This window comes from Chiloscyllium plagiosum, unplaced genomic scaffold, assembly GCF_037043375.1.
Source record: "Chiloscyllium plagiosum isolate Xiang-an unplaced genomic scaffold, Cpla_swu_hap1 HiC_scaffold_53X, whole genome shotgun sequence".
In the NCBI taxonomy this organism is placed as follows: domain Eukaryota; kingdom Metazoa; phylum Chordata; class Chondrichthyes; order Orectolobiformes; family Hemiscylliidae; genus Chiloscyllium; species Chiloscyllium plagiosum.
Window position 1 is genome coordinate 19,435,307 of NW_028270191.1, and position 24,348 is coordinate 19,459,654.

The 24,348-nt window shown below is 41.3% G+C and overlaps 1 protein-coding gene across 6 annotated transcripts in view; it reads right to left on the bottom strand.

Annotated features, from left to right (window-relative positions):
- kmt2d (lysine (K)-specific methyltransferase 2D) overlaps positions 1–24,348 on the bottom strand; it is a 244,793-nt gene that overhangs the window by 165,980 nt on the left and 54,465 nt on the right. For all 6 annotated transcript variants that reach the window (XM_087985601.1, XM_043681829.2, XM_087985602.1 and 3 more), the window contains exons 2-4: positions 14,050–14,138; positions 4,507–4,642; positions 2,952–3,202 (exon numbers count right to left, since the gene is read on the bottom strand). In XM_087985601.1, the coding sequence (XP_087841727.1) occupies positions 2,952–3,202; positions 4,507–4,642; positions 14,050–14,098 (436 nt within the window). In that variant the 5' untranslated portion in view covers positions 14,099–14,138. The remainder of the gene's footprint in view (positions 1–2,951; positions 3,203–4,506; positions 4,643–14,049; positions 14,139–24,348) is intronic.

Here is a 24,348-nt window from a genome sequence, read left to right on the forward strand (position 1 = left end):
CTCCCCCATAGGGAAGTTGAAATCATCTAAATTGATCTCATCAAAAAAAGCATTGAAAAGAAGTACACATTACTGAATAAGATGTAAATGGATATTTAAACCATGTTGAATAGTAATTATGAACCTGGTACAAAGTTTCTGGATTTGAACTAACTTTATATTAATGGAATGTCAAAATTCTCCATGGAGAGAAAAAAAATAATGGGTTTCCTATAAAACCTTTTTAAAAGTGTTTGTAATATTTGAGTTTCCACTTTATTCCTATGTGCATGTCCCAATCTATTCAACTTTTCATAAAATGAATAAAACGTCAAGGATAAACACTGCATTTTACTTTCTGGCTTGCTATGAAGACTCGGTGATTGGCTACTTGACCGACTTGATGACATCACAATAAAAGGTCCCCTTAATTTGATTCTGGCATCAGGTTTATGACCGTGAAGGTACAATTTACCATACAGAAAATCAATTTTTGTCGGCAGCTTTCTTCAAGGTAATTTATTTCTAACAATGGAATTCATTTCAGTTGCTTTAAGACTAAAGTATTTATTTGTTGATCTAGTTTTAAATTAACATTTACATAAGAGAGAATAGAAAAGCTTTTTTTTCACTCCAATGGAGGATCTGACAATACCTAGTACTGGTTAGAGAAATAAATCAAATGTCAGCCATCTCAGATCACCAGTGAATTATTTTAGATGATTGCAGTGTTCAGGCTGGACTGAGTAACGTTGAAAGTAGTAGTTTCATTTGGTACAGCAAATTAACCTCTCAACAACTAAACAGAATTCTGTTCAAAATTTATTATCAGTGTTTTTTGGGAGCACTAATGAATTCTGTAAAAGGCACAGATGACAGCAAAATAATGTTGGAGCCAAGGTCATCGATGTTAGATTTTGTTTTCTGCATTTTACATGTCAGGGTCAGATACACATCTGATTAGGCAATTAACAGGTTTGATGCAGGGGCAATGGTCATGATACAACAATGTACCTCAATCCAAATTTCACCAAGGAAGATTCTTCTACTGGCATGACATTTAATTTTTGCCACAGTGTTCTGAATAATGAATCATTTTTCTTGAAGACTTGCATTTGAGCCACATACTGGGACTCTTTGGAAAGAAGACCTTTTGTGTCTGAGCTAACTTGAAACCCACGTCCTGGGCATAAAAGGCAGCGTGATGGTTTTGCATACTATCTCCAAATACATTCATGAGTGGGCACAATTTGCAGATATATTTTTACCATGGTTTTGTCCCAACACAATCTGTATGATTACAGTAATGTTTTAGCATCAAAAACGCCAACTGAACCAGAATTCCTAGCATTGATCAAAAGTAACACCATAGAACTCAACTATATACAAAAATAAATAAGGCTGAAATATGTTTGCAATGTCATTACTAGTTTTGGCAGCTGCACAGCACCTATCCTCCACGTAAATAGGAAAAAATTCCCTTGCATTTAGCGCCTGATCTCAAAACATCACATAGCATTTCAATTAGAATTCATTACTTTGAAGTGCAGCAAACTTATGTCAAAAATGCGTCAGTTATTTTGCGCACAGTAAGTTCCTCAAAATAGCAACGGGACTACCAGCTGGTTAATTATAACTTTTGGTGCTGGCTGAGGGAAGAATGCTAGCCAAACATCAGGAAGAATTGATTGCTCCTCAAATAATGCCACGTAACCTTCAAAAGTAACCTGAACCATTGGAAGTGGTAGACAAAGTCTCCAGATGATATCTCAAATAAATGTCGACGGAACACTCCCTCAGCAGTGTGCTACAGCTTCACTCAGGATTATCAACTCAAGTGCTAGAATGAGCTTTGAAACAACAGTGCTGATTCAGGAACGAGTGAATTTTACCAAGTGAGCCAAGCTGACAAATCATTGCATACAGCGAAGTAGTTTTCTGTTGAATCATCGCATACCAGAAAGTAAATAATATGATGCCCAAGTGGGTCAAATATAACACAACGGTATGGTGCAGAGCCAGAGACTAATGAAGTTGGAGACTTTTTAATCTAGTGTACAGGAAGTTACACCAATGTAACCAAACATAAAGAAGAAAAGATATAACAAAGATTGGAGGGGGGTTGGGGGGGGGGGGGTGGAAGAGAGAAGAACTAGATACTCAACTTGGGGTCTTTGCTGGGGGAGGAAGAGAGGAAGAGGGGAGGAGGGTGGAGCTGGTGGTGGAGGCAGCAGCTGGAATGATGGAGAAATTGTGGTCCTGATCACCAGATAACCAAATGAAAAATGCACCTGCAGATGCAAAATAATGACAGGACCTTGGTCAGCTACTAGCGCAACTCAGACCCTTGTCACAAACTAATTTAAGTTCACAGAGTAACTCAAGTGTTAGTTCAATGCTGCAGCTCAATGTGACTTTATTTAAGCACAGAATTTGAGAAAACGACAATAATGGTGCAGTGGAAAGCAGTTTGAGGTCCGAGAGAGCATCTCTTTTATCTGCAGTTTATTTTCTTCTGCTTTTTGTTGAGTTAACAAAAATTTGTTTCATTTCAATACACTGGCATGAAGCTTCTTTTTTAAAAACACAAAACTTAATTCTGCACAAGAACATGATTATGATTTGTAAAAGACTCCATAGGCATATACAATTCTTGAGACTGAAGTTAAGGCAGCAGTAAAAGGGTACCATATACTCGCATTGTCATTACTGCTGAATTATTTTGGACTACTTGGAGATTCCATCATTAAAATTATTAAAAGATAAAAGACTTAACAGGACTAAAAAAACTAAAATGTTAAGGAATCCAAACTGTAATCTTTTCAACAAATTTATTGAGAGAAGAATTATGAGGAACAATTTTATAAAAATAGTTATATAACAATATAAGAAACAATAATATTCAAATCAAGTTTTAGAATTGTTTTGAGAAATTTTGGACTCTAAACAATAAAGAAAACAGTTTTTTTCACCTGTTGACTCAAAGAGAGCCACTGTTGTTGTACTTCTTTCAAAGCCAACTTGTACAAGCTCATCGGAGAGCCCCTCCGTCCCTGAAACACTCGTGTGCCTTGATGTTGGACTGGCTTCCTTTGTAGTTCTGTTTGCCCCTCCATTTCCAAATTCATCCAACACAACCGATGGATCAAACTGCTTCAGCTCTCTTTGTCCATGTAGGCTCTGCTCTCCACAATTACAGAACACGCACAGCCTTTGCTCCAAGCTAGATAGAAAGATGGTTTAACATTTAATTAATTCAAAACATTAGCAACAATCAATAATTTCAAAAAAGAACAGGCACTCAAAGGAAACAAACTTGTAAGGCTGCGGCAGGGAATGGAACTGAGAAGATTGCTCAGTGGATAGCCAGCAACGACATGATGGGCCAAACAGTTTGCCTTTGTGCACTATGGTTATGATTCAATTATCTTCATAACTGATCTTTGAATCACGCTACCAACAGCTGTTATCTTTATTATTTTCACTGCTTACATTAGCCAAGTTATACTCATCTTTAAAATACAACTGCTCAGAGTAATACAGTGTATTGGCCACAAGTTCATAAAAATTTTGATTCCTTTTCAACCATTGCTCCATAAGTCAAATCATCTGCCACTCAAACAAAATCACAAGTATGCAGCAAAATCTGCATCATGAAAAAGTAATGCTGGGTACAAATCGGAACTAAAACAGTTACTTCACTCGATGCAGGTGTATTTTTAGTGTATTAAGTTCATTATAAATCTCTACCTTAGTCGAATTCAGAATGTGCTCATTTTTCCACTATACACAGTGTAAGGATTAAACACCTTGAAATTATGAAATTTATGTTTTATTCTCACTGCTAGAGTTTATTGCTACTATCTATTTCCTTTCTACCTCCATTATTCACAGATGCTGGCTCCTGTTTCCTCCAAGCTTACCTTTTCATCACAAACTCAAATCTTTTTAAATTAAGGGAAACCACAGAAAATTACTTTCCCACTTCAGTTGCAGTATTTCACTGGCAAATATTGGAATTTAAACTTGCTACAACACACCAGTGGGACTCAAATTCATGCCAAGTTCTAGATTTCATCTGTGCTCGAGGGCAGAGTATGAACAGAGCCAAAAGCTTTCTCAATACCTTGTTTTTTTGGGTGGCAGAAGAGAATGATAAAACAGAAGTGAGCCAACTCACTAAAAACAATACAAACACAACCAAGACACACAAACAGGACCACCTGAAATGTACCAAAGGTTGAGTCAAAGAACATATATTGCAATAAAAGTATAACAAAAGTACTTTGCCTACAAAATATATTAAAAGCAGATATAGACATCTCTAAGAAAGGAAAGGACAAACTTTCATAACGCTACAGAATATCCTTCACCCTGTCCCAAATAAAATGATGAAATACTGCCACTTATCATAAATAATTAGTCCCTACTGAATGAGCCAAAGATGAATTGTGGATTTTTCCCCCTCAAAAACTTGGAGCAATACCCTCAGATTCCAAGACATCTCTTGCATATTTCCCCTCTTACCTGCACTGCTCCTCGTGCTGCTCTTTCAAAACATGCTCAGACGTTTCTTCTCGTTTTGTGCAACCATGAGATGCAGACGGATCAGCTTCTTCATCTTCTGCTAAAGAACTATTTTCAGCAGAGTCAATGTTCATAGCTGCAACAGAAAATGAAATTGTGCTATTAACCCTGAATGCATTATAAATTATCTTCAACACGCTTTCAGAGATACTTATTGCACAAGTCATTATCTACCTTTTCGTTACCTTTGGACTTACAACCTTAGGACACACTGTCAGTGAATGTGTCGTCCAAGAGAGTGCAGTTGCCATCAACACCAGGAATGTACATACTGGAATCACTTATTTATTTTAAACACCAATAGCAAACTTTACCAAATTAACAATAAGTTTAGAATAAGAAATCTAAGTTTCTGCTCAGAAACAAAGTCTAAAAATCCATACCAAGTCAAATTGAGAACAAAAATGCAGGAATGGGATTTACATGTAGAAACTGAATTCAATTCAAACAGCATATCTAAGCAGTTACTCATGTTCTACACTCAAAATTAACTGTAACCTGCTAACCAAACAACTCAAATGAGCAAATCGCAAGCAAGATATAATAGCTGTCGAAAACAAAAGCACCATTCATTATTGAGGAAGTGCTTGAGAACATAACACAGCACAGGCCCTTCAGCCTTCAACGTTGTACTGACCTTTTATCCTATTCTAAGATCAGACTAACCTACATACCTTTCATTGTACTGTCTTCCTTGTGCCTATTCAAGAGTTCCTTAAACTTTCCTAATGTATCTGACTCTACCACCACTGCTGGCAGTGCATTCCATGCACCCACCACACTCTGTGTAAAAAACCTACCTCTGACATCTCCCCTAAACCTTCCTCCGACATCTCCCCTAAACCTTCCTCCAATCACCTTAAAATTATGCCCCCTCTTGATAGACATTTCCGTCATGGGAAAATGTCTCTGGCTATCCACTCTGGCAGCCTCTCAACATCTTGTACACCTCTATCAAGTCACCTCTCATCCTTCTTCACTCCCATGAGAAGAGCCTTAACTCCTTCAACTTTTCTTCATAAGACAAGTCCTCCAGTCCAGGCAGCATCCCTGGTAAATCTCTTCTGCATCCTCTCTATAGTTTCCACCTCCTCCCTATCATGAGGCAACCAGAACTGAACACAATATTCCAAGTGTGGTCTAACCAGGGCTCAATAGACCTGCAGCATAACCTTGCAGCTCTTAAACTCAATCCCCCTGCTCATGAATGCCAACACACCGTACGCTTCCTTAACAACCTTATCAACTTGGGTGGGAAGTTTGAGGGATCTATGGACATGGACCTCAAGATCCCTCTTTCTCCACACTGCCGAATCCTGTCTTTAACTCTGTATTCTGCATTCAAATTTGACCTTCCAAAGTGAATCACTTCACACTTTACCAGGTTGAACTCCATACAGTTGCCCATGTTCATTCACTTTGGTTATGTCCCACAGCCAGTGTATCTTTAAGAGACATGCTCACCATCTCATTGCCGTAGCAGAGAAACTGACTGGTGGGTATAAAGGTCTCCGAGGCAATCTTACTTGGGATCACTTGAAACATGACATGTTATTAAAAGCGCATTGCTCTTGGTAACCAAATAGCTCAATATCAGACCAGACACTTGTTCCTTTCAATGCAATGTCTGTGCATATTACTGAGCTCTAACAAATGTCATTTTGATTCTTAAAAAGTAACTTAATAAAATTTCAGTCTCTGGTCCAAGTTACACAATCTTCTCAACTGCAGCAGTGCAGATGTTCCATATGACCTCAAAACCCTGGATCAAAATAAAATAAAAATTGGCCGGGGGGGGGGGGGGGGGGGGGGAGAGAAAAGAGGAGAGGAGAGGAGAAAATCAGCCAAGGTTCTCACTTATAACAACTACTTAGTATGCGTATGTGCTGGACTGCATATGTATAGATACTACATGAGTACATGACTCGTTAAGTAGCTTATCAATGTTCACTGACTCAGTTCAAACAAGGAGAATGGTCACTTAAGGGACGTATGAATACAAGGGGTCATCAGCTTCTATTGAATCTCGTCTAAAAGTCACTTCTTAGGTGAGGGTCGAAAACAAATCTGCATGATATCAAATTGGCACAGAAAAATGTTAGGATGTTGAAGCATTTATTAGAAGCCAATTTGGAGCCCAACCTTAGAGGTCATGCTGAGCCTATCAATGCTTTGGTTAGGCCACGTTTAGGGTACTGTATACAATTCTGGTCACAGCAACACAAATGGCCAATCAGTACAGGAATGAATAACTAAGAAAAGATTACATCTCTTGGAAATGTATGAGATAGTAAACTCAAATGAAGACAATCCTATTGAACTCAATGATGGAGTGCAGCATATCAAAAAGTGGTGGCAGGTGTTGGGTGAAGGAGAGAGTGCACCATGATCTTAAATCATAAAGATGTGACTTTGATTGAGGTTTAGAGGGTAGAAACCCGATCAGAAAACCAAACAGGAAATTTCTGGAAATTTAGTCCTGGTTGGAGGTGAAGAAAGGAACACCAGCAATGTGACAATAGTAGCAAAGATAGAGAAGTCAAGGATGGAACCTTTTCAGAGTGGGGTGATAATGACAGTTTTGACAGTCATTGAGAGAGAACTATTCACAAAGTCAGTTAGCATGAAACCCAGGAATGAAAACTGAAGAGTTACCACTTTGTGTCTCATGGATAAAATACATTTAGGGAAATGACAGAAACTGGAGGAAACTGAAAATTCAGAAATAGGGTGAGAGAAGGTTTGACTTGATGAGCAAAGGGTAGGACAGGAAGTAGAGGCAGATGAATGGCGAGTGTCCATCTTAAATTAATGAGATACTCAAACTTATGGTTAGCGAAAATGGACAGGACAGGAGATCAAGAAGCAGTTAGTAATGCAGAATGATTCTGGAATAAATGAGTTTTAATAAACAGCAAGACAGGGAAGGAGGGGGGTACTTGGTGTAGTCCAGCAAGATGCAGTGTTGAACTGTAGATACGTTTGAGTTTGCACTGCTGACAGCATACGACAGATGTCACACTGCGGGGGTGGGGGGTGGGAAGACATGGAGACAGGACGACAGTAAGTGGTGAGGAAGAATACCAAACTTAGTCAAAACAGTCTCCTCCAAGATCAAGAATGTGAGAGTTGAGGCTAAGAGGTAACAGTCAAGTGAGGGTTATGCATATAATTAAGGAGAGTTCACAGGAAGACAAGGCAGCAGTGAAATCACAGAAGAGAGGTTGAACAGATATAGACAGAGCAGAGGGAGGATACTTTTGATGCATCCCTATCTTTTTAGGACACAAACACATTCGCCATGAGATTTTGTAGCAAGGTGGTCTGTGAACAGTACTGTTATTACCATCAACTTAAACGATACACAGAGCAGTTAGCTCAAATTTTGACTGTGGAGCACAGTAGAGAAGAAAAAGCAGAGCACTCAAACAGCACAGGCTTGAAATGATTTGACACCAAAAGCTATACCCAAATTTTCTCTGTTCCTAATGATTGATTACATTCTTCCTGAAATGCAACACCGAGAAGGGCCTTCCAAATTAGACAGTTCAAATGGCAGGATACAATACCTAATTTTTGGTGTGTTAAATGGGCCATGTGAAACTCCAACTGGAGTCATATATCACGATCTGGACAAACCAAAATTTGCTAGTGCTTACTTGGGAGCCCTTAGAGAGCAAAAACAAGAGCTTTCCTAAGCAGCAGTGAGTATAGAGACATAGATGAGGGTGGTTCAGAAGTTAAAAAAAGCAAGTTATTTAGACAAGGCAGGCAAGAGCAAGTCAGAGAACACAGTAACTTTGAAGAATTAAACTGCATTTATTTCAATGCAAGGGGTCTCAAATGCAAGGCAGACGAGCTTAGGGCATGGCTGGGAACATGAGACCGGGATATCACAGCTACTACGGAGACGTGGCTCAGAGATGGACAGGACTGGCAGCTCGATGTTCCAAGGTTTAGATGCCATAGAAAGGATAGAAAAGGAGGCAAAACAGGAAGGGGAGTGGTGTTTTTGCTTAGGGGAAACATCACTGCTGTACTTACAAAGATATTTGCGAGGGATCATCCAGTGAAGCTATATGGGTGGAACTCCGAAATAAGGAGGGGATGATCACCTTCATGGGATTGTACAATAGCCCTCCCCACCCCCCCCAACAATCAGCAGAAAACTGAGGAGCAAATATGTGGAGAGATCTCAGATATTTGCATGTGTAATAGGGTGATAGTAGCAGGGCATTTTACTTTTCCAAACATAAGACTTGGACTACCATAGTGTTAAGGGCTTGGATGGGGATAAATTTGTTACATGTTGAAGAAATTTTTAATCAATATGTAGATGTACCTACCAGAGCAAGAGCAAAACCTAACCTTCCCCTGAGAAATAAGGCAGGTCAGTAAGTGGAGGAGCACTTTAGGACTAGTGATCATAAGTTGATTAGTTTTAAAAGTTAAAGTTCTAAATTGGAGGAAGGCCAATTTTGACAGTATAAGATAGGAACTTTCAAAAGTTGACTGGGGGAAGACTGATCGCAGGGATGACTGGCAAGTCAGAGATTTGGAAATGTGGGATAACAAGTTCAGAGGCAGTATGTTCCCATTAGTGAATATTAAGGATGGTAGGAGTAGGGAGCAATGGATGAATAAAGATAGATTAGATTAGATTAGATTATTTACAGTGTGGAAACAGGCCCTTCGGCCAAACAAGTCCACACTGACCCGCCGAAGCGCACCCACCCAGACCCATTCCCCTACATTTACCGCTGCACCTAACACTACGGGCAATTTTTAGCATGGCCAATTCACCTAACCTGCACATCTTTGGACTGTGGAAGGAAACCGGAGCACCCGGAGGAAACCCATGCAGACACGGGGAGAATGTGCAAACTCCACACAGTCAGTTACCTGAGGCAGGAATTGAACCCGGGTCTCTGGCGCTGAGAGGCAGCAGTGCTAACCACTGTGCCACCGTGCCGCCCACAATAGTGAGGCTCTCGTTAAAAATAAGGAGGAGGCACGTGTCAGGTGTAGCCAACTGGGATCAAGTAGGATCTTGAAGGGTATAAAGAGGGGTAAGGGCAATCCTAATAGGAAAATTAGGAGGGCAAAAAGGGGAAATGAGATAGCCTTGGCAGATAAGAAAAAGGATAATGCAATGAGATTCCACAAGTACGTTAAGAGTAAAAGAGCAACTAGGTAGAAAATAGGGCTGCTTAAAGTGATTGTGGAACCACAGGAAATGGAAGAGATACTAAACGAATATTTCATGTCAGTATTTACTGCAGAGACAGACATGGAGGCTAGGGAATTCAGGGAAATAAATACTGATGTCTTAAAAACAGTCCACATTACAGAAGAGGTGGTGCTGGAGGTCTTAAAACACAAAGGTGGATAAAGCTCCAGGACCCAATCAGGCGTATGCCAGGATGTTGTAGGAGGCAAGGGAAGAAATTGCTGGGCCACTAACAAAGATATTTGTATCACCTACAGCCACAGGTGAGGTGCCGGGAAGGATGGCTGATGTTGGGCTTCCAGGACAAGCCTTGGAACAATAGAACGGTGAGTCTGACATCTGTGGTGGTTAAGTTGTTGGAGGGGATTTTGAGAGATAGTATTTACATGCCCTTGGAGAGGCAAGGACTGATTAGGGATAGTCAGTATGGCTTGGTGCGTGGGGAATCACTAACTTGACTGAGTTTTTTTTCAGGGCATGACCAAGAAGGTAGATGATGACAAAGTGGTAGTCGTTGTCAACGTGGACTTTAGTAAAGCCTTCAACACGGTTCCGCGTGGTAGACTGGTTAGTAAAGTTAGATCACATGGGATTCAAGGAGAGCTTGACAATTCGATACAAAATTGGCTTGATGGAAGGAGACAGGGGATGGTGATGGAGGGTTGATTTTGGGACTGGAGGCCTGTGACCTGCAGTGCTCCGCAGGGATTTGTACTGGGTCCACTGCTGTTGTCATTTATATAAACGATTTGGAAGAGAATATAGGAGACATAGTTAATAAGTTTGGGGATGACACCAAAATGGGTGGTATAGTCGACAGTGAAGGTGGTTATCTAAGATTACAAAGGGATTTTGATTAGTTGGGCCAATGGGCTGAAGAGTAGCAGATGGAGTTTAATTTGGATAAATGCAAGATGTTGCATTTTGGTAAAACGAACAAGGGCAGGATTTACACAGTTAATGGTAGGGCCCTGGGTAGTGTAGTCTAACAGAGACACCTAGGGGTTCAGGTACATAGTTCATTGAAGGTTGCGCCACAGATAGACAGGTTAAAGCGGTGTTTGGCACACAAGTCTTCATTACTCACACCAGGGCCTATAAGATGTGGGACATCATGCTACAGCTGTACAGGAGGTTCGCGAGGCCTCTTCTGGAGTACTGTGTACAGTTCTGGTCGCCCTGCTATAGGAAGGATATTATTAAATTGGACAGGGTGCAGAAAAGATTTACCAGGATGTTACTGGGACTGGAGGGTTTGTGTTCTAGGGAGAGGCTGGACAGGGTGGGACCTTTTTCTCCCCTGGGATGTGGGAGGTTGAGGGGTGACCTTATAGAGAGCTATAAAATCATGAGGGGCATAGATAAAGGTGAAAAGCAGAAAGTCTTTTTCCGAGGTTAGGACAGTTCCAAACTAGAGGACATATTTTTACAGTGACAGGAGAACGATTTAAAAGGGTCCTGAGGGGCAACTCTTTCACACAGAGGGTGGTTCATATATAAAATGAGCTGCCAGAGGAAGTGGCAGAGGAGAGTACAATTGCAATATTTTAAAGCCATTTGGACAGATACATGAATAGGAAAGGTTTAGAGGGATAAGGGCCAAAACACAGGTAAATGGGACTAGTTTAGTTTAGGAAACTTGGTCGGCATGAATGAGTTGGACTGAAGGGTCTGCTTCCATACTGTATGGCTCTGACTCTATGACAGTAGGCACAGGAGATAAATCAACGAAATAGCCAGCTCTTCAAGAGTCAGTGATAAAAAAAATTGGCTGACTGGTCCCCTTTGGTGCTACAATGGCTTTCGGAGTCGACACTAGCATTTGTGCTTTATTTGAAAACACTTTAGCGAACAGGTTTAGCAATTAAAACTTTGTGAACACTAACACAGCGATATTGAGCCACCTTCTGAAGAGAACAATCGTGTGCGAGCATTGATAAAATGAATAACAGAAGCAAGCTTAAAAATGATTTATCCTTGTGTTTCCTGAGATAGCTTAGTAAGTGAAAACATCTTCTTGAATACAAAGGTTCACCTACAGTTGAAAGCAGACAGAAATCATAAGTACATTGGGTGAATTAAAGTCTCAGTGTTCTGTTCGCTGATTGAAGTTGAACAATGTGAGTAATTGGTTTAGATACTATGTTGTAATTTTATAAGTGGCAATGTAAGATAGGACTTAGATGCACGGTTACTGTTCAGCCCTCCAAGACTGCTCTGGCACCGATTACGATTGTGGCTGATCGGATTGTGGTCTTAGCTCCACTTTCTTGTTTGCACCCCATAATCCTGGATGCCCCTGTCTATTACAAATCTGTTTAACTGAGCCTTGAATATAAGGCAAATGAGAGCCAGAGATACACTGTTCAAAGTCAAGTGGGAGAAGCAAGCTGAACAGAATGGAAGGACAGGGAATGCAACAGGATGAGGGACATTTGAGATCACCTGTGAACAAATAGCAAAACAGTTGGTGATGATTGTGGAAAAGAGAGATCAGTCCAGAGTGTATTAACGCCAGAATATCACTCAGCTCTGTTGAAAGCTAAACCAAGAAAACCAGAAAAAATGGTGAACTGAGTTTGTGGTCTGAAGTTCCTCATTCTTAAATTGTGTCCCCTAATTCCAAAGTGGAAACATCCTCTCAGAAGCCAATCTGTCAAGTCCCCTCAGGATCTTACATGTTTCAGTATGATAATCTCATTGTTCTAAACTGCAATGGGTACAGGCCCAACTGTTCAACCTTTCTTAAGTCCTCTATCCCAGGAATGAGTCAAGTGAACCTTCTTTGAACTGCAAACACAATCATATCCTTTTTGAATAAGGAGACCAAAACACTACACAGTACTCCAGATGTGGTCTCACTGAGGCCTTGTACAGTTGCAGTCAAATTTCCCTACTTTTATATTCCACTCTCCTTATAATAAACAGCATCCTATTTGCCTTCCTAATGCATCACAGGAAGGTTTACAAAAGAAAGAATTCAGAATCCTAAAGGTAACAGCTTGCAATTACTACAAATTACAGCTTAGTATGCATTTATTAAAATGTTCAGCATTTGCCACTATAGATTACTGTGCAGTACAACTTTCACAGTACAAAAGCATCCATGTGATGGTATTTCAACAGGAGGAGCCCAAAATGATAATTTCAATCTTTCCAGTGCTTAGCTTAAGGTAACACAGACTTTCTAAAGCTGCAGAGAACACAGATCCTGTAGATAAAATGTCACTTCAAAAGAAGGATTTCCTGAACCTAGATCTGCTTAGCTGTTGATCAGTTGAATATAGGCTGGCAGAGAAATGTCTTTGAAGCTGTTCATTAGCAGTTCTATGCAGGTCAGCAAACAATTTTGAACTACAGAAATGACTGACCACAATATAGTTATGAGATGTTTTAATGGCTAATTTCGGTGCACCTTCAAAAGGATACAAAATTCACACGTGACTCCGACTTTCCTCCAGTCAGGAGCCATTCTAATTGGACAGGATAGAAAAGCCACTCAAAGTCATACAAAACAAATTAGATTAGATTACTTACAGTGTGGAAACAGGCCCTTCGGCCCAACAAGTCCACACCAACCCGCCGAAGCGCAACTCACCCAGACCCATTCCCCTACATTTACCCCTGCACCTAACACTACGGGCAATTTAGCATGGCCAATTCACCTGACCTGCACATTTTTGGACTGTGGGAGGAAACCGGAGCACCCGGAGGAAACCCACGCAGACACGGGGAGAATGTGCAAACTCCACACAGTCAGTCACCTGAGGCGGGAATTGAACCCGGGTCTCTGGCGCTGTGAGGCAACAGTGCTAACCACTGTGCCACCATGCCGCCCACAAAGTGAACCACATTTCATGATATTAACATTAGTGTGAAAGGCCTTTGGCTATTCAAAAGAGGCTGAAATACAATTATTTTGGGCAAGTAAAATCACACAATTACGTTTTTTTTTTGCAAGCACACATGGGGGAGGGCCCAAAAGCAAGGGGAGCAGGAAATAGATTGAAAGGGAGGGAATATGGGAGAATACACAACTGAATGTCAGAGCATTAAAACAAGAAGGAAAGTGAGAGGTAATGGTGAAAAAGGCAGAGTAATCAGCGCACATACGAATGCTATCAGATAAACTGAAACACAGTATTTCAATACTAGTGCTGCTAAGTGGTCAGGTTTTCACTGACAAACAAAGCACACTAGGGCTAGTACAGAATGAACACACACAAACACCTAACACCAACAGTAAACCAGACCTGTGGCATTTGTGCAATTATCTTCATTGCTTGATTCCATTCCATCCATGCTGCACTTTTTCCAGAATCCACACCCCTTACTGAAGCACCTGAAAAATAAATTAGGAGAGTGTTTTTGCATAGAAACAGAAGGTGCATGCTTAAAAAAAACAAAAAGTACTATGCTGGCATTGTGCTTTAAATTGGGGTGGGGTGGAGGGGGATGAACCACACTGTGCTTCCCTCACAAATGAACATGTCCAGGGCTTCATACCCTTGATGTACAATTCTCATACCAACCTTTACCAATCAAATGTACTTCACATTGAGCAATGTTTATCAAAGATCCCTGGAAATAGCCAAATACCAGAATCTAATAACTATTCTACCAAAAAAACAAATTCTTTTTATTTGTTTTCGATACATTGCACAACAGGATTAGGTAATTCAGCCTTCAAGCCTGTCATGGTTGATCCATAACTTAACTCCACCAACCAGTCCTGGGTAGCTACTTACAAGTTAGGAGGAAGAGATTGTATTACTATGCAGTTAAATGTTAAGAGTCGCTACAAGTTTCATAAATCCGCTGTGAGAATTAAAAGTAAAAGAAAAGGTAATGGATTCAAATTGGAGAAGCCCACTAATATTACATTACATGCTAATATTACAAATATTGCTAACACAAATCAGCAAGATGCTTTGTTTCTCACCTGGTCAGTTCAAGAAGGGAACTTGCCCAAACTAGGTGGAGGGTTTGCAAATTATATCTTTTTAAAAAGGAAGAAAATCAACCCATTCCATCATTTAACTAGATCGTAGCTTATCAGTGGCAACTAACAAGGAAACATAGAAAATAGGTGGAGTAGGCCATTCAACCCTGCACCACCATTCAATATCATAGATGACCATGCAATATCAGTACCCCACTCCTACTTTCTCTCCATACCCTTGATCCCTTTAGCCGCAAGGGCCACATCCAGCTCGGTCTTGAATACATCTAACCAACTAGCCCCAACAACTTACTATGGAAGAGAATTCCACAGGTTTACAACGGAGTGAAAAAATTCTTCCTCATCGCGGTCCTGAATGGCTTACCCTTATTCTCAGACTGTGACCCCTAGTTCTGGACTTCAAGTGAGTACAGGTCCAGTCAATCCAGTTTATCCTCATATGTCAGTCCTGCCATCCTGGGAATCAGTCTGGTAAACCTTCACTGGACTCCCTCAACAACAAGATTAGGCGGCCAAAACTGCACACAATACTCAAGGAGTGGCCTCACCAAGGCCCTGTATAATTGTGGCTAGACATCCCTACTCCTATACTCAAATCCTCTTGCAATGAAGGCCAGCATGCCATTAGCTTTCCTCACCGCCTGCTCCAGCTGCATACCAACCTTCATAACTGTTTCACTATGACACCCAGGTCGCGCTGCACCTCACCATTCAAATAATAATCTGCCTTCCTGTGTTTGCCAAAAAAGATAATCCCACACTAATCCACATTATATTGCATTTACCAAATATTTGCCCACTCCGCCAGCATGTTCAATTCACCCTGCAGCCTCTTAGCATCCTCCTCACAGTAGACACTGCCACTTAGTGTCTTCTGCAAATTGAGATATTACATTCAATTCCTTTGGCCAAATCATTAATGCATATTGTGAACAGCTCGAGTCCCGACACCAAACCCGGCAGTACCCTAGTTGTCACTGCTTGCCACTGTGAAAAGGACCCATTTATTCCAACTCTGTTTCCTGTTTGGTAAACAGTTCTGTATCCACATAAATACATGACCTTCAAAACCATGAGCTTTAATTTTGCTTACTAATCTCATGTGGGATCTTGTCAAAAGCCTTTCAAAAGTCCAGATACACATTCACTGATTCACCCTTGACAACTCTACTAGTCACATCCTCAAAGAATGAGATTTGTCAAGTATGATTTCCTTTTAGTGAATCCATGCTGACTTGGAGTGATTCTGTCACCGCTTTCTAAATACTCAGTTATTACATCCTTTATAATTGACTCCATCAAACTCTCTGCTCTCTGCCAGCAGGAGGATCACCATCCAAATCCTTTCAGGCGCCTTCTCCCGGCCCGAGGGGATCCATCTTGAAAGTCACCGTGGCTTCCAACTAAACCATGGAACTATGGGTATGCTTTTTGCAGCTCAGCAACTCCCAGAGAATTTCCAGGAAAAGCAACATCTCTACATGCCCTTCATCAATCTGACCAAGGCTTTTGACTCAATCAGGATGCGCCATGGAATGCCCTGTCAAAGGTCAGCTTTCCAGTGAAATTCATCAACATTCTCAGTCCCCAACACAAAATGTTGACGATAGTCCTTCCCAGCAGTAAAAATGACAGAATCCTTGAGGTCAAGATAGAGGTCAGGCAGGAATCCGTCGTCACTCCCATCCTTTTCTCCATCTTCATTACCACCATTCTCCATCCTTTTATCACTTCCCAGCAGTGTGGACATTTTTCCATCCATAGACACTTTCGACCTCAAGCACTTGCAACCAAGAAAATTACACTAACCTCACTTGCTGAACTTTAGCATGTGGATGACAAGGTCAACTGTGCTCTCTCGGAAGAGAGTCTTCAAGCCCCACTTAATGCCTACACAGGAGCATACCAAAGAAATGGCCGAGGCATCAACCTCAACATGACCCATCCCAACTTAAAACCCATTAAGATCAATAAAGAAATCCTCCCAAATGCAGAACATTTCCCTTACCAGCTACATCTCAAATTAAGGCTGACATCAGTGCAGAGATTCAACATTGCACCCAACTTGTGAGCATCACCTTCAGACACCCCAAGGGTTAGGGTCTTTGATAACTGTGACATCTGTTCTGAGACGAAAATCCTTGTGTATAAATCCTTCCAACTCTTGTATAGATCTCGGAAACGAGAACCTAATGCCATCTCAAGACCCTTGAGAAGTACCAATGTTGCTTAAGAAGATTCTCCACATCAGCTGAGATGATATTAGAGAGGTAGTGGCGCTGGATGTCCTAAAATGCATACAAGGTGGATAAATCCCCAGGACCTGATCAGGTGTACCCTAGAACTCTGTGGGAAGTTAGGAAAGGGCATGTGAGGTGCTGGAAGACTGGAGTTTAGCTAACATGGTTCCACTATTTAAGAAAGGTGGTAAGGAAAAGATAGGGAACCACACATCAGTGAGCCTGACATCGTTGGTGGGCAGGTTGTTAGAGAGAAGCCTGATGACTTACATGTATTTGGAAAGGCAAGGACTGATTAAGGATAGTCAACATAGCTTTGTGCGTGGGAAATCATGTCTCACAAACTTGATTGTGTTTTTTGAAGTAACAAAGAGGATTGATGAGGGCAGAGCAGCGGATGTGATCTACACGGACTTCAGTAAGACATTTGACAAGGTTCCCAATGGGAGACTGGCTTGCAAGGTTAAATCTCATGGAATACAAGGAGAACTATCCTTTTGGATACAGAACTGGGTAGAAGGTAGAAGTCAGAGGGTGGTGGTGGAGGGTTGCCTTTCAGACTAAAAGCCTGTGAACAGTGGTGTCCCACAAGGATTGGTGCTGGGTCCACTGTTTTTCATCATTTATGTAAAATGATTGGAAGTGAACATAGGAGGTATAGTAAGTTTGTAGATGACACCAAAATTGGAGGTGTAATGGACAGTGAAGGTTATCTTAGAGTACAATGGGATTTGATCAGATGGGCCAATGGGCTGAGGACTGGCAGATGAAGTTTAATTTAGATAAATGTGAGGTGCTGCATTTTGGGAAAGCAAATCTTAGCAGGACTTATACACTTAATGGTAAAGTCCTGGGGAGTGTTGCTGAACAAAGAGACCTTGGAGTGCAGGTTCATAGCTCCTTGAAAGTAGAGGCGCAGATCGATAGGATTGTGAAGGCAGTGTTTAGTATGCTTGCCTTTATTGGTCAGAGTATCGAGTATAGGAGTTGGGAGATCATGCTGTGACTGTACAGGACATTGATTAGACCAGTTTTGGAATATTGTGCATAATTCTGGTCTCCCTCCTATAGGACAGATGTTGTGAAACTTTAAAAGGGTTCAGATTTACAAGGATGTTGCCATGGTTGGAGGATTTGAGCTATAGGGGAGACTGAATAGGCGGGTGCTGTTTTCCCTGGAGCATTGGAGGCTGACAGGTTATCTTATAGAAGTTTATAAAATCACGGATAGGGTAAATAGACAAGTATTTTCCCTGGGGTGGGGAAGTCCAGAACTAGAGGGCATAGGTTTAGGGTGAGAGCAGAAAAACTTAAAAGGACCTAAGGGACAACATTTTTACGCAGAGGGTGGTGCATGTACGGAATGAGCTACCAGAGGAAGTGATGGAGGCTAGTACGATTACAACATTTAAAAGGTACCTGGATGGGTACATGAATAAGAAGGGCTTATGCCCGAAACGTCGATTCTCCTGTTCCCTGGATGCTGCCTGACCTGCTGCGCTTTTCCAGCAACACATTTTCAGCTCTGATCTCCAGCATCTGCAGACCTCACTTTCTCCACATGAATAAGAAGGGTTTATAGGAATATGGGCCAAGTGCTGGCAAATGGGACTAGATTAGGTTAGGATATCTGGTCAGCATGGATGAGTTGGACCAAAGGGTCTGTTTCCATGTTTTACATCTCTTTGACAAGCATTAACAATATCAGTGCCCTAGAAGTAGCTAACAGAACCAGCATCAAAACCACAATCATCCGAGACCAATAGCACTGGGTTGGCCATGTACTTAGGATGCCCAAGTTTGAACTACAAAAGCAAATCTTTTGTGCTCGGCTCAAGGAAGGGTCTTGAACGAGAGGACAATAAAGGAAGCATTTCAAAATCACAAGGATGGCTTCTCTCTCAAGAAATGCAAGGCATCAATGCATGGTAGACCCTCGTTCAGAAGAAATCGACTTGAAGGAAACTCCCATACGAAGGGACACAATTCTTTGGAGAACTCCACTAGGCAAGAGAAAGTACAAAAAAAATGGAACCAGAGAAAGGAATGCCAATGATCTTAAAGCCATGTACCATTCCTACCTCCCAGAAATACTGCCAAATGTGATACAATTGACCTGTATTTTAACTCCATGGTTCTATATCCTTTAATACCTTTACCTAACAAAATTATCAGTTTTGCAATATTCGAATAATCAAACCTCAATCTTTTTTGGGCAAATAGGTCCAAAGTTCCACTCACCTTGTGTGTGATGTAGCACTTACTGAACAGATTAGCTCCGATTTTAAAGGCTCTTCCATCCATCCTACAAACCCATTCCTGACACTCCTAACCAGAGGAAATTGTTATGTACATTATCAAATGCTTTCATCACCCTGAACACCTCAAATCAAATCACATTTAACCTCCTATATACAAATGAATGCATGACAAAGTATGTGCAACCAAGTCCTCACGCATGTCAATAGATTGCCAAAATTCCATGTGCTTGCACTTGTGGGTGTGGAACCTCAACACTTTAGTCCATATAAAGTCCCTCAACACTTCCCAAGCAGATCACTATTCAAGTTTCCTGCCAATCTTCCATAGAGTCATAGTCATAGAGATGTACAGCATGGAAACAGACCCTTTGGTCCAACCTGCCAGCACCCGGCCCATATCCCTCCAAAACCTTCCTATTCATATCCCCATCCAGATGCCTTTTAAAATGTTGTAATTGTACTAGCCTCCACCACTTCCTCAGAAAACCATACACGTACCACCCTCTGTGTGAAAAGGTTGCCCCTTAGGTCTCTTTTATATCTTAGGGGCAACACGGTGGCTCAGTGGCCAGCACTGCTGCCTCACAGCACCAAGGACCCGGGTTCAAGTCCCACCTCGGGCGACTGTCTGTGTGGAGTTTGAACACTTGCCCCCAGTGTCTGCATGGGTTTCCTCCAGGTACTCCAGCGTCCTCCCACAATCCAAAGATGTGCAGGTCAGGTGAATTGGCCATGTTAAATTGCCCATAGTGTTAGATATGTTAGTCGGGGTAAACCTAGGTTAAATACAACATCTTCCATAGTATTAAGCAGAAAATAGACCACTATGCAACCATAGAGCGCTAATTCAACATTCGTATTTGGAGATGTTCAAACATCCCGAAATTATTCAAAAGTAAAGGAAATGGCAAATAACCAGATTTGGTGCCTTAACGTGGTCGTAGTTTTTGACCAAAATTTCACATTATGTAACTATAACAAGACAATAAAGGGGATTTGCTTAGTTTCATCTATCCTTGAAAAAAATTCTCAAAATTTATACTCACCTGTGTGATGTACAAGAGTTCAGGAATAATGTAACAATTTGTAAAGCTGTGTGTTTATTAAACTAATCACCAACCCACCCCCCCCCCCCCCCCCATATTCAAATTTCATGCCAAATGAGACACTGTTCTCACACAAACTAATTTTTTGAGTGGTATGCCGTTTATGGAGTGAGCCAATCTGGAAACTGAATGTAGCTTTGTGGCAGCAAAGTAGATGGAAACCAAAGCCATGCAACAAGAGCCAAACCAAAGCACCTTTCAAAAATACATTCAGTTACCTGGGTCATATTAGAAATAATAGTAAAAGTTTCTTTCAGTACAGAAGAAACAAACGACAGGCAAAAGTAGACATTGGGCCACTTCAAACTGATGCAGGAAGCCTAGTGATGGGAGATAAGGAAATAGCAGGAGAACTTAACAAGTACTTTGCGTCAGTCTTCACAGTGGAAGACATGAGTAATATCCCAAAAATTAAAGGGTGTCACGGGGCTGAGTTGAGTATGGTTGCCATTACGAAAGAAATAGTGCTAGAAAAGTTAAAACGTCTTAAAATTGATAAATCTCCTGGCCCCGATGGGATACACCCTAGAGTTCTGAGAGAGGTGGCTGAGGAAATAGCAGAGGCATTGGTTGAGATCTTTCAAGAGTCACTGGAGTCAGGAAAGGTCCCGGATGATTGGAAGATGGCTGTTGTGACCCCCTTGTTCAAGAAAGGATCAAGGCAAAAGATGGAAAATTATAGGCCAATCAGCTTAACCTCGGTTGTTGGTAAAATTCTCGAATCCATCATTAAGGATGAGGTTTCTAAATTCTTGGAAGAGCAGAGTCTGATTAGAACAAGTCAACATGGATTTAGCAAAGGGAGGTCATGCCTGACAAACCTGTTGGAATTTTTAGAAGAGGTAACAAGTAGGTTAGACCAGGGAAACCCAGTGGATGTGGTCTATCTAGACTTTCAAAAGGCCTTTGATAAGGTGCCGCACGGGAGGCTGCTGAGCAAGGTGAGAGCCCATGGTGTTCGAGGTGAGCTGCTGGGATGGATTGAGGATTGGCTGTCTGACAGAAGGCAGAGAGTTGGGATAAAAGGTTCTTTTTCAGAATGGCAGCCGGTGACGAGCGGTGTCCCGCAGGGTTCGGTGCTGGGGCCACAGCTGTTCGCATTATATATTAACGATTTGGATGAGGGAACCGGGGGCATTCTAGCGAAGTTTGCCGATGATACGAAGTTAGGTGGACAGGCAGGTAGTACTGAGGAAGTGGGGAGGCTACAGAAGGATCTAGACAGGTTGGGAGAGTGGTCCAGGAAATGGCTGATGGAATTTAACGTGAGCAAGTGCGAGGTCTTGCACTTTGGCAAAAAGAATAAAAGCATAGACTACTTTCTAAATGGTGAGAAAATTAATAAAGCCAAAGCACAAAGGGATCTGGGAGTGCTAGTCGAGGATTCTCTAAAGGTAAATATGCAGGTTGAGTCCGTGATTAAGAAAGCAAATGCAATGTTGTCTCTTATCTCAAGAGGGTTGGAATATAAAAGCAGAGATGTACTACTAAGACTTTATAAAGCTCTGGTTAGGCCCCATTTGGAGTACTGTGTCCAGTTTTGGTCCCCACACCTCAGGAAGGACATACTGGCACTGGAACGTGTCCAGCGGAGATTCACACGGATGATCCCTGGAATGACAGGTCTAACATATGAGGAACGGCTGAGGATACTGGGATTGTATTCGTTGGAGTTTAGAAGATTAAGGGGAGACTTAATAGAGACGTACAAAATAATACATGGCTTGGAAAAGGTGGATGCTAGGAAATTGTTTCAGTTAAACGAGGAGACTAGGATCCGTGGACACAGCCTTAGAATTAGAGGGGGTCATTTCAGAACAGAAACGTGGAGACATTTCTTCAGCCAGAGAGTGGGGGGCCTGTGGAATTCATTGCCACGGAGTGCAGTGGAAGCCGGGACGCTAAATGTCTTCAAGGCCGAGATTGATAGATTCTTGTTGTCTCGAGGAATTAAGGGCTACGGGGAGAACGCTGGTAAGTGGAGCATCAGCCATGATTGAATGGCGGAGTGGACTCGATGGGCCGAATGGCCTTACTTCCACTCCTATGTCTTATGGTCTTATTATTGTGGGATTATTTGCTGAACTTCAGGTGCCGAAGGCTTCACACTACAGTACAGGATGAGGGAGTGACACCAAAGTTTTAGCAGGGCAGTAAGTATACTACAAAAGGATCGGAACAAACATCTCAAACAGAAGGCATATTTACTAAAGTACAACATTACAGCAATTAATGGAGGGGCTAGAAGTGACCTTAAATTGGTAAACTCAACACCTGGTCAATGCAGAGTGCAAAGTAATTCAATAAATAGAATACTAAACTATGTTGCCATATCAACGCACACCTAAGGCTGTCATGCTGGAACGCTACAGCACTCTGGTCATGTCATCTATCAATTGCTGCAGTTAGTTTCGATCATAAAGACAAAAGGGAAACATTCAAGTCCAGACAGTGGTAGAGAACAGTCACAAGGCTGATCCCAAGCACTAGAATTGTATTAAAACTGATGCATTCAATGGAATAAAAAAGAAAGTTATCTTTTCAAAATTAAATGTAGGATAAGGGGAGAGAGGTACAAACTAGCAAAAGTCAATTGAGCGTGGTTAGGAAGAATCTCACACAATCAAATAACTGGAAGAGTCTTCCAAGTAGGGCAGTGAAGCACAAACTCAGATCAGTTAGATGGCATGATGATAGCAGACTGTAGACTTTTCAGGTAGAATAAGTTAAATATGTCAAGTGATTTAATGAATCTACACTTTCTAATGCTCTGCATCACAACATTTTGGTATGCTTATGTTGACTTCAGAAAGCTCAGAGTTGGTTGATATAACTGACCAATCAACTGGTACAATCATTGCCTGTTTTTAAAACAGGCCTTTCATAAATCATAACCATTGTGTAAAAAGGCTCAGATTAATTTTTTTATTTAGGTTAATTTTATTTGGGCAAGTGCACTTGATTCTAAACAGGAGAAATTAACAGATTTAGTGAGTTATTTTTACTGTTAATACTACAAAACTTACTCAATTAAAATCAGAGAAAAACCAATCCTAATTGTCAGATTACATTACCTTGGAAAACTCGAATCATTAATTCATTCAGTCCTGCTGGCTGGTCCATTATTTCACTTGTATCAAACTACAGTTAATTTTCCACAACACAAAAATTGCTCCAGCAGACTGCGAGCATATATAAACCTTCTCAACATCAGGGAAGTTGCAGAGTCATTTTCAACTCTGGACATGATTACAACTTCTGGGCAAATACAACTTGGAAACATTTCTGCACAATATATGGTGTCCTGCTTGTGCAAATGGCAGATGGCATTGCTTAGTTCTTACATAGAGTTATATAGAATCCCAACAGTGTGGAAACAGGCCATTTGGCCCAAGTCCTCACCGCCCCTCCCACCCAGAACTATTCCTTTACCTATTACTCTACATTTCCCCTGACTAATGCACCAAGCCTGCACATCCATGGACACTATGGGCGATTTAGCATGGCCAATTCAGTTAACCTGCACATCTTTGAACTGTGGGAGGAAACTGGAGCACCCAGAGGAAACCCACAGACACAGAGAGAACTTGCAAACTCCACACAGACAGTCACCCAAGGCTGGGATCAAACCCGGGTCCCTGGCACTGTGAGGCATCAATGCTAACAACTGAGCCACCGTGCCGCCCGGAGCTTCTTCAAGGTTTATAGATTTTTTTTTAAAAAGGTGTAACTGATAGGCAACGCGCAAGAAACAAAAATGAGTTAAAATTATTTTAATTGATGAAAGAGGGCAAAATATGAAAAATAAAGACGACTTTGCATTGATCCAAATTTTGATGGATACATATTAGTCAGGAAAACAGAAATCAAGATAAGAGAACTAAAACTACATATCAAAAACAGAATAGTCTAAATAATTTAGTTATTAAATTTGCATGCAGGGAGTTTATTTCCTCTGTTCATTATTTGCAGGAAAACTTTA